Genomic DNA, 11,460 nt, shown 5'->3' with positions numbered 1-11,460 from the left:
TGGGATGTGCTTGTGAATAGATTTGACCGACACCAAGAATCCAAGGGCATAGGGCACAAGGACACAAGGACAAGCCATTATCATTGGCATCATTATTGTGAACCTAGCACACCCGCCACACATTCACTCACCCCACCCCATCCCATCCCACCTCAATTCTCCATATCCCGTCCTCACAACACCATCCCACCACCATCGAACCACATCCATGTGCATGACATGAACAGCAACATGACACAGCACCTCAATAAATCCTCCTGCTCCTCCTCCATCAAGGACACCCCCCCCCCTTCACCTCATAAAAAACAAGTTCAAAAAAGATAAGCGCCACAATAGCTCATGTTTCACATAAAACAACAACCGGACATGACGAGCATTACCGTAACCCAGCCGTTACCTTTTTTTTTAGCAAGCTACTGTACAAGCAGAAAAACGCCCCACTCCGCTCCACTACCCACTTTGTACACAGTGACGGGATCGAGAACCTAACCCTTGTATCTCGGAGGTTCCTGCGTGTGCGTGTGTTGTGGTAGCGAGATGAAGGGGTGGTGGTTGATGTCGGTGTCGACGGGTGGCGGTGTAGAGTTACCGATATGTACCAAGATGGGTTCGGATTTGAAGTGCAAGGAAGAAAGGGAGCCTTGTTTTCGGCGGAATTTTTTATAGGTATAGTGACTTGGCGAACTTGGGATGCGGTGAGTTTGGCGTTTGGTAGGATTTGCGGCAAGGTATTGTTAGTGTTGGTGTTGATTTTATGAATGGAAAAATTCTGCGAGGAAATTCCCCGTTTTAGTTGTTTTGCTTGGCTACGGTTGGTTTGGTTCGTGGTGAGTTGGACTGGGATGTCATCTCTTGGGTGCGGAATATGTCATTGCATCGCCGCTACGTACGCTGATGAGATACCCGCACAGATCTGTTTCTTGTTCGTATTCTTGTCCTTGCTGTACTTACTCGACCTGTTCATATGATCTTACCTGCTGATGCGGGGTACGTCACCTGCGATGTTGTGGTTCGTGAAATCTGATCAAAGCAACGTGAAACCGTATCTGCACATAAGTCTTCAACATCAATGCCCATTAACGGCAAAGTGCATACACTGAGCGGGAGAACCCTCGGCTCCACGTGTTGTATAGATGAAGGGAACCAGCATAAGGTATGTAAGAAGGGAAATGATTGCGGGTTTCACTGTTTCGTCCAAAGCAGTGTGCTCACCTCGTGGCACAGGGACCGGGGTGGTTATTTGTGTGCGACAGAGCCAACGATGACGGCATGCATGGTGTCCGAGTAATGCGGTGGGTGTAATGTATGTGCAGTGGCTGCTGTTCATGCGCAGAAATTTTTAATTGGGGGACCGTCGTTTACGCCTGTGACAGCTGGTTTGACATGTGCCAGTGCCATGCGTTTTCCGCGACTGCATCGGAGGTGGGGACGGTGCGTAGCAAGGCCAAGGCAGTTTCTGTTTCAACTTGAACCGCTATCGTGAGATTTTTCCGTGATGACGAGAATCCTGGCGGAACCAAAGGACGAAAAGAGAAGTTTCAGCCCGGCGCTGCGTGTTTTGAAACTACTTACGTGAGGTGGTAGCTCGCTAAAGACCGAACAGTACAATGGGTACCTCAAGCATGTGATGCGGCCATGCGAGCGCCAACAATGCCCCTCATCTATTGTTAGTCGAAAAGAAATGGTGGTGGATATGATGGGGAGATGATGCGAGCATGGTCACGGAGGGAGGGTGATGTTCAGAATTTCTCCGGTTCGTTAGCAGTTCATCAAACCCGTTCGAGCCGCTCTGTTCCCGAGGCCCGGGTTACGGTAGTGTTGGGCAACAGAGGGGAGAGTCTTGGTGGATAGCAATCTTATCTGGAGGTGAGCAGGATTACCCATGTTTTGAAATTGGCTCGGTTCTGTTACAGGGGACGAGGGTGGACGGTTCGCGCGTGGGTGGGCTTGGCAATGATTGGCAATATTGACTGGGCTGCATGACGAGCGATACGAAGGAAAAGAGCGATGGAAGCGCTCAGTGAGGTAGTCATGAGATCAGGATGATTTTAAGTAGTGACAGCGGCCACCTGGTCGCGGTTGCTAGCCAGTCCTGCAACCGGCGACGCCGCCGCCGCAAGGCCTAAGGGAGCTACGGGAGGCTTGTGGAGAGATGCGTGTCGTGCATGTGGCGCAGTTGTTGAATGCATGAAATGGTTAATCCGAACAAGGTACAGGAAGGATTGGTCCGATGTCCGACGGCACAATGGGTCGACGGTAGCTCGATTCTCAGTTTTCGTGGGAGGCGCGCCCACAGACGGGTTCGCGCGATAGTGGATGGTTTCACCAACAGCTAGGACAGCGCGTGGCAGCCTGTGTGCGTGATCTTCTCCAGGTTTACTGATGAAGACAGCTCGCTTGCTGTTTTTGGTCTTGTTCGCTCTAGGCGCCAAAGGTCTGGAGCCGCCCATGTCATTTGCTGGTGGATCAGTTGCGGCCGCGACGGTAGAACGGCAGGACGGCATAGCACCGGGCGGAGGTTGTGCAGGCGGCCGCCTTGAAAGGTAGATGATGGTAGATTGAAAGTGTTTTGAAGAACGATATGACGGTGACGGTGGTGAGACGGTGAGTCTGTCTGCCTAGTCCGTAAGGACTTACTGGACTCGCTCCTCTCGACTCGACACACGTCCAGCACAGGCACACAACAAATCGCGACCCCGGGCCTCAGCATCAGCACGACCGGGACCCGGCACGCCTAGGGAAAGCTCCAGCTCGGTCTCACCCGCTTTTGGTCGAATGGTCGAATGACGGGTCTTCACCGGGGCTCGAGGCTTGTGGTTTCATGGCGCATCCAGGCACGCCGCGGTGACTGGCCAACTTCCTCCGTCTCGTTTCACGCGCCTAACTGGGCGGGCAATGCGGAGCCAATCGCCCGTCTGTTCCGATTGCACACCCCTGCTGAAAGCCTCTCTGTTCTCCCCATGGCCGGGACTTCATATCCACTGTTTCCCTCGCTCTCCCTACACGCCTCGTCGTCCCTGTCGTTGCTTTCTGTACATTCTTTTCCTGTCCAACGGTTCTTCACTCGCTACGGGAACCTAAAGCTTTACTCTCGCTCTCTCTCCCTCTGCTGACTCCCACCTGTCCCTGTCGTCTTAACTCCGCCTCGGCCCTATTCACTCCTCTACCATCGCCACACCCGCTATTGACAGTCTCGCCCCTCGCTCACTTAATTATACCGGACTGGACTGCGCCGCGTCGATCGACAAGACCATTTCGCCATTTCACTCGTTTTCGACGTGCAGTGCATTGTCGCACCTCCTGAACCATTGTGTAGCAACAACGACCCTACATCGACACATTGTGTAATGCATTCGCGGTGACCACATCTTTCTTACCCGTACCCACTTTGTCAAGCCAGCGCATCGCTATAGCTTCACGACGCGCCCGTGGGCCAAGGGTACCTTCGTTGTCGCACTATTGTTCCCTTCTTCAATAGAAGCTTTTGAAGAACCCGGTAGTGCACTTTGTCATTCACCCATCGTATCGCATCACGCTTTACTTGCACCGCCGACAACTGCGATAATATTCCTTCGTGAGCACTTGCTCACTCACAGTCTTTCACGACACCCAAAACACACACACACACACACACACACACACACTTCTACCCGAGAAATGTCTTTCTCAACCCTCACCCGCTCCCGGAGAGTGCAACAACCGAACACGAAGCGCCACTTCTTATCAGATTGGGATGCCGCCGAATTCGAAGAGCTCAAATACTCATATGGCCTCGAGGGCGTCGACCAACGGGGGAACTACATGTGGGTCGACATGTTCCTGTACATGCTCGTGGCCATGTGCGGCCTCCTCCTAATTCTGCGCATATCAAACATGTGGTGGAAACACAGCCGGCATCTCAGCGCAATGGGAAACCCGAAACAAAAGTACTGGGAAACAAATCGAACCACCTGGTGGCCGTGGTTGAACAGACATGTTTTGGTCGCCCCTTTCTGGAAAAAGAAGCACAACGCCCAGTTTCAAATAAGCAGCGCAATCGACAACGGAACACTGCCAGGAAGATGGCACACCATCCTTTTGGTCGTCTACGTCGGCCTCAACGTTGCTTGGTGCGCCGCGCTACCCTACGATGTCCTTGACCACAAGGAAACGCTCGCTGCCCTTCGTGGACGCTCTGGAACACTCGCCGCCCTAAACCTCATCCCGACCATTCTCTTCGCCCTCCGCAACAACCCTTTCATCACTCTTCTCCAGGTCTCGTACGATGACTTCAACCTGTTCCATCGCTGGGCTGCGCGCATTACCATCGTCGAGGCCATTGTTCACACTGCCGCCTGGTTGTACAACACCGCCCACGCAGCCGGCTGGGACGCTGTCATTGATGGCCTGCACCACGAAGGCTCCTACGGGTGGGGTATGGTGGGAACTGCGGCTTTCGCCTTTATTGGCATCCAGGCCTGGTCACCCTTCCGCCATGCTTTCTACGAGACTTTCCTCAACATCCACCGCGTTTGCGTCATAGTAGGTCTCGTCGGCCTGTACAAGCACTTGGCCCTGCACAACCTTCCCCAAGTCCCATGGCTCCACTTGGTCATCTTTTTCTGGGGTGCAGAGTGGGTCTGCCGATGGATCTCCATTCTCTACTACGGATTCAGCCTCAAGCAGCGATCATCCATCACCGTTGAAGCCATGCCTGGAGAGGCTGTCCGTCTCACCGTCAACATGGTCCGCGAATGGACTCCTCGCCCAGGTTGCCACGTACACATGTGGATGCCGGCCTTGTCTCTCTGGTCTTCGCATCCTTTCTCCATCGCCTGGGCTGCCACCCTAACAGCAGATTCCAAGGAAATGACGCTTCCCACGCTCGAAGGTGACGTCCTCGCGCTGCACGGCCTACCCCAGAAGTCCAAGCAAATCAGCTTCGTGTGCCGTGCCCGTACAGGTCTTACCCGGCACATGTACGAGAAGGCATGCAAGAGCCCTAATGAGCAATTCACCACCTGGGGTTTCATCGAGGGACCATACGGTGGCCACCACAGCCTTGACTCTTACGGTACCACTGTGCTCTTCGCGGGTGGTGTAGGCATCACACATCAAGTCATGTACCTCAAGCACCTCGTCAATGGCTACAACAACGGTACCACTGCCACACAGAGAGTAGTCCTAATCTGGACTGTTCCTACCTCAGATTGCCTTGAATGGGTACGACCTTGGATGGACGAAGTCCTCCGCATGAAGGGCCGCAAGCAATGTCTCCGCATCAAGCTCTTCATCTCAAGACCCAAGGGTCGCGTCGAGAGCAGTAGCGAGACAGTCAAGATGTACAGCGGTAGGCCAAACATGGCAGCCCTGATCGAAGAGGAGGTTCAGCACCGGGTCGGCGCCATGGCAGTCACTGTGTGCGCATCAGGTGGCATGGCCGATGGGGTCCGGCACGCCGTCAGGCCTTTCCTGACCGAGGGTGCAGTGGACTTTATTGAAGAGGCCTTCACGTATTGATTGTTCTTCCTCGTTACGATACTGTTGCACCTACCCATTGGGGGTCATCACCGATCTCCACCACGCCGGGCAAGCCACGGCACCCGACGCAGCAATGCCACAAAGTCTCGACACACATTCGAGCATCATGTCTATATTAAACATACATAACTTTCTTACCAATATCTCTGGTTCAATTCCTGTACATACAGCCTTCGTAATCATTCATCGTTATCCGCACCCTCATGTCTCTCTTTTTCGTCATGAAGCATCTTGTTTAGCGCTTTCAGTTTGTGTATACAATCAGCATAGTGTGTCATCTGTAACATTAGAGTATTCAACAAAAGTTCATCCTCCTTCACTAGCTGACATGGTTTGCATAGTTTGCATGATTTGAATTAACTTGTCAAGTTTAGCCGGTCATTGCGCCTACTTGATTAATCTCGACCACGATCTACAGTCTGACCGCGTCGTCACCATTTACGATTCGGTTTGTCTGACCTTCTACGTCATCGTCGGCTTGCGATCCGCATATGTGGCTGAGCTATAAGGGGTCTGCGCGCCAAGTGTGGCCGTGTCACAAGCGGCGTGACCTGTGCAAGCGCCGATTGGTGCAAGAGGGCGAGGTGGGGTCGGCCAACGTAGCTTTCCCCACCGAGGCGGCGTCAGGAAGTGGCGGTGACGACTCTTGTGGCTGCGGCTGCGACTCCGACACGCATCGTGGCATGATGAAATCGATGCAAAGGCTGGTACGACCCAGCATGGTGGGTTGGCGGGGTGACTTATAAATAACTGTAGCGTTGGATTTTTCTTTGATATAGAAACCCCCCGTTGCAACACGATTGAACATTGACTTCTTCTACTTATTGTGCAATTATCTCTTCAGCTCTCAATTCCTATTCTTCTCCTACACTCAACACCTAGGGTTTCCTACACTCAAACAGCATCATGTCTGGCTACGACGGCTACGGAGGCGGTGGTTACAACCAGGGTCAGCAGGGAGGACATCAACAGCAAGGTGGATACGGGCAGCAAGGCGGATATGGACAGAATGAGTACAACAACAACAACAGCGGTGGATACCAGCAACCTCCCCACCACCAGCTTCCCCACGGCGGACAAGCCAGCGATTACTACGGCGGTCAAGGAGGCCCTCAAGGAGGTCCCCCAGGCTATCCCCCGCAAGGAGGCTATGATGCAGCACCACCCCAATACCAACAGATGCCCTCAGCTGCATCCCACTCCTCAAACTCCGGCCGCAACTCACACAACCAAGGCCAACAAAACATGTACGGAGGCGAGGGCAACCCGGAAGGTGACCGCGGCATCATGGGCGGCATAGCAGGCGCAGCAGCAGGAGGATACGGCGGCCACGCTCTAGGAGGAAAAGCCGGCCACGGCACCGCGGGCACCGTCATAGGCGTGCTCGCAGGAGCCATCGCCGGCCACAAAGGCCAAGACGCCGTCGAAGACAAATGGCACGAGCGCAAAGACGAGAAGAAAGCCGAAGAAGAGCGCAAGCGTCGCGAAGAAGAAGAAAAGCGCCGCCAAGAACATGGAGGACAACCACAACACCAAACCGGTGGTTCCCAGCGCTCCGCCGGCGACTTTGGCGGAAACTTCTCTGCTTCCTCACGCGACGTCCGGCTCGATGCCCACGGCGACTACACACTACACGCCCAGTGTCTCCGCACAGACGGATCCTACCAAGCCTCCTCCCTGCCTCTAAACCGGTACCTAGAAAACGACGGCGGTAGTTTCCGCTGGTCCGGCTCCAGCGGCAGCGGCGGCGGCGGTGGTGGAGAAAACACTTACACGGTCCAACAAGGTGACACGCTCCGCGCCATTGCAGCACGCTTCTCGCACTGCTCGTTCGAAGACCTCGCCCGTCACAACAACATCAGCAACCCCGATCAAATCTGGCCGGGCCAGAACCTCAAGATACCCGGTGGAGGCAGCACTCGGTCTGGAGGCGGCTTCGGGTCGTCGGCACGCAATATGCGGCTTGCGGATGGTGGACAGAAGCTCGAGGGTGAGCTGGAACATGAGGGTCATTGGCGGATGAGGGAGATTAACCTTGATGAGCGGATCAGCAATCAGAATGGTTGTTTGGTATTTGTTTAGGTGGGTGCGAGTGTTGAGGTGTCGGCGGCTTGTCGTTTAGCTGCTGCTGTATATACTGCGGTGCGCAGTCATGGGCGTGGGTGGGCAGGCAGCCAAGATATGACGTGACCAGTTTGCCATGTGTGATATGACGGGTATTTTGAAATAGCATGAGCAGAAGATCTGTAGTCGGATTCATCCATCCACAATTCACGATTCAAACATCTCCATATCACACGTACCCTTGCACCTCCTTTCCCAATCTCATCCCCGTTTTTTTCTTTTTTCTGATGCTATCCTCGTCTCAACAACCAAGAAGCACCCACCTAACCACCTACCTATACACTTAATCACGTGTCCCTTCACGTGCACTACCCAGCCCCAGCGCGGTGAGTATCGCATCTACATACGTCACCAAACCCAAATGTTGCTTTAGTGGATACCTCCCAGCCACCCAGTTACTTACCCAGCCCGACCGAGCGACCGAGCGACCGAGCCCTTCAAGTTAGTACATATGGATACCCACCTGCACCGTAGCCCAAGCTTCTCCTCAACAAGCAATACACAAGCTTCCAGCTTCCGTAGTGTGTTTATCTTAATTTCTCTGCGGAGCTTAGGCCAATGTTTACCGCCTATCGCTAAGTACAGTACATACTGTTGCGGATCTGCATGTTTAGCTGCCGATCGGGTACCGACCGGTATGCAAGACTACATAGGGATGTGCAGGTGCATATCTCTTTGGGTTGCTCCGCGGAGAGGAGAGGAGGGGAGTGGGAGATGGATACATCTGGAGCAGGGAGTGTGAATGAGGCGCTGGAACACGGCAGACGGAACAAAAAACGCCACAACCGCGGAACATTTAACATTTAACGTTCTGCATGTTGTTTTCAGTGGCGGGTGGCGGCGGCAGCAGGAGCGTTGAGTTGGTGCAGCCAGCCGCTTGTTTGCCGTGGTGTAGGTATGCTAGATGGGCTGTTGTACTTCTACTAGAGGGGTTCACAGCATGTCAAGTACTTGATGACGACGTGGTCGTAGTACGTTGAACGACGTTACGATGCGTGCGTGGTTGTGGTACGTGAGACGGGTTTGCCATGTGCCTTGCATTTACGCTAGGGTACACATACACATGCTCGGTTGGAGGGTTTTGCTTTATAGGGGTAAAGGGTTTGGGGGATATATGTACTGTATGGGTATGGGTATGATCGGGAATATATTTCTCATGCGGATGATGGATACTGTTTATGTAGACCCTTGTCTTATGGGCAAGGCTTGGGGGTAAACTCGATATCCTGGTTGCATGCATTTGACGAAAACGTCCGCGGAGAGAGACAGGGAATAGGTTTCTGAGCATGAGAATAATGCAGTTCGAATTCTCCGAAATACTTGTTGGTCGATCCTTGTCTTAGCAAGGCTTGCATTGTGGGTGGACTCCACATTCTGGGACCGAACGTCCGCGGAGGGAATAGGGAACTTTTTACTACTGTGTATTTGCGTAGCAACGGCTATCTAGATAATGACTACAACTGTAACAACATCTCAAGTCACCGTCATAATATCTAGGTAGATAAATAATACAGCCTATCTAATCCTCACCGCAAAACATCTACCTACTACATATACCTACCCGACTCCATATCAACGACGATCAATAGAACACAACCCCTATGACGGCATCAACGTAGCATCAAGCCACAGGTACGCTCACCACGGATCGGCCCTCCTAGCCACCCAGAACACTTGCACAACGCGCCTCTTCTATCCCAATCCAGCCAAACGCTCATTTCCCGACTGTAGATCGTTATCTCTACCCAAGTGGAGCAGCAGTTCAGCTGATCATCTCTATTGATCGGCCGGTTGGATGGAAAGAGTGGGCTCGTGGGCGTTCATGCATGTCCCTATGCGGTATGCGGGTTCGTTTGGGTGCGCGTTTATTTCGGGTCTTGCTAACTTCTTGTTTGGGCGTGGGCTGACTGGTTGTTGGTGATCGCCCGGGAGCCGGAGATTTACTCACATGGGCTGCGATGTCGGTGCATAGGTGGCAGAACGGAGGGTCGGGGATATGTGTATACGAGGCGGTTTTTTTGGTGATGGTACTTGTTGTCCCGGCATTCTTGCCTTGGGGAGTTGGGCAATGACCGAATGTCCGGTGGTGAGTTGAGGATGTTGCTCCGTATCGTTTGTTGCAGGGGTGCAGCAGTGGACGAGAACAGAGTCTCTTCGTATTGATGACTGGTGTCAGCACGGGGGGACTTTTATGCGAAATAGGGTGTTGGGGTAGCAAGAGTGCAATCACGTAATGTATATCTCGGTGGTAAGATGCTAAGGTCAGTGGAAGTCTGTAAACATGCAAGTTGCGCTAACAATGAGATTTGCAATCCTATCTTTCCTAGCACCATCGTATCTCGGTAAACAGGGCCATAAGGCTGAATCTCTGCAAGACAACTGCACAAGGATCGTGAGCTGAACGCTGCTGCGTCTTACTGCAGTATGCAAGTCAGCAGATGCGCCTCGATATTGTGGCGTTGTTCGCTGGCAATGTAAGTTATCGTAAGATCCCCAGAGAGCCTGGAAACAGAGCGGTAAGACAATAAATGCTTCTGTCGATGTCTAGTACCGGAAAGTGGTAATACCCTGCACGTGGACAGATGTATGCTTACCACCATCAAGGGCGACGGTAGCGAGCAACTACCGTGGCTTCTTCGCCTCGGAGACTTTTATATTAATGATATCACTGTTTAGACTCCGTGGAAGGTACAGTCGATGTGTTGTTTATTTCCTACTTCCGAAGTCAACTTTCCCCCCCAAGTCACATCGAGCCGCTTCCACACCGGGCTTGCACAGTGGCAACATCAAAGAACCACAAGATCAATCTAGAAAGCCTTCGCTTACCCCATAGATACGGAATTTGCTATCCAAGGCAGCCAGCGCAAGTCTGCTGCATATCAATAGTCTGAAAGCGGCATAAGAACGGTACGGCACAGTCGGTGAGATGGTGATCATAGCTGAAAGTATTTTCCGCTTCTGGACTGGTATCTACCGCTTTCTGGCTAGAATATGGTTCTCAGAGGTCAGTTTGACGATGTGGTGATGTTGTGGTCGGACCAGAAGTTCGGAACCCCTCATACGACTCCGACCCAGCCGCAGTCGACTAACCGGAAATCGCCTAGAGATTGTGGAAATAGCACCAAGGTCGCCTACAAGGCTTTCAACTTCAAACTCGACCACCGTGTAGACGCCATCGACAATGTTTTACCCGGACAGGTTTCCACTTCGGAGACGAGCCGCTGGCCAGTGAGAAATATCCGACTGGAACAACATCGATGTTGAGGTCACGATCTAAGCTTTAGACGCTCACTTCACCAGTAGCCTTGCGAAGCAACAACAGTATTCCCTGTATTTAAAAACCAATCTACCTCATGAGATCCGCTTTCCTGCACATCCACAACGCATCACCGTTTACTGCAGCTCGACTACCTGCTGAAGTGGCTGTGCGACTCAGCACTTGCAGCTGCAGGCCGTATGCCGAGCATCCAAGCCGTCCCTCCACATGTACTTCAAGGATGTGCAAGCCATCATTCGGTACATCTAGCTGCATACAGCTCGTGTAACGAATGGTACCGAAGCCTTTCCTCGAGGCCTGTCCACTGAGAATTCTCCGTCGGTCGACTTAGGGCTGATATGCATTATAATCCCTTACGCTCACTCTTCCTTCTGGGAGGGGAGCAGTCAGCCATACTAAGTCAGGCTTCCATACCGCTTCTTGTGTGGGTGTGCTGCGCCCGTCTGTATTCTTGAAATGGCGATCCAAGACACTTGTCACCCAGCTCGCGCGACAGGTTTGACATGGAGGCATCATGCCACCTGCTAGCGGTGCAAGTT

The 11,460-nt window shown here is 52.8% G+C and overlaps 2 protein-coding genes across 2 annotated transcripts; both read left to right on the top strand.

The window, feature by feature from the left end:
• Nucleotides 1–3,657: 3,657 nt before the first annotated feature.
• Nucleotides 3,658–5,499, top strand: PtrM4_075500 (ferric reductase; the record flags this gene model as incomplete). Its single annotated transcript, XM_001940515.2, has 1 exon — nt 3,658–5,499. The coding sequence occupies one exon, from the start codon at nt 3,658–3,660 to the stop codon at nt 5,497–5,499; it is 1,842 nt and encodes a 613-aa protein (XP_001940550.1).
• Nucleotides 5,500–6,426: 927 nt separating this feature from the next.
• Nucleotides 6,427–7,602, top strand: PtrM4_075490 (CVNH multi-domain protein; the record flags this gene model as incomplete). Its single annotated transcript, XM_066106190.1, has 2 exons — nt 6,427–7,231; nt 7,307–7,602. The coding sequence occupies 2 exons, from the start codon at nt 6,427–6,429 to the stop codon at nt 7,600–7,602; spliced, it is 1,101 nt and encodes a 366-aa protein (XP_065963128.1).
• Between the last annotated feature and the right edge of the window lie 3,858 nt (nt 7,603–11,460).

This window comes from Pyrenophora tritici-repentis, chromosome 3 (genome assembly GCF_003171515.1).
Source record: "Pyrenophora tritici-repentis strain M4 chromosome 3, whole genome shotgun sequence".
NCBI classification, from domain to species: domain Eukaryota; kingdom Fungi; phylum Ascomycota; class Dothideomycetes; order Pleosporales; family Pleosporaceae; genus Pyrenophora; species Pyrenophora tritici-repentis.
This window is presented reverse-complemented; position numbering and strand designations above follow the sequence as displayed.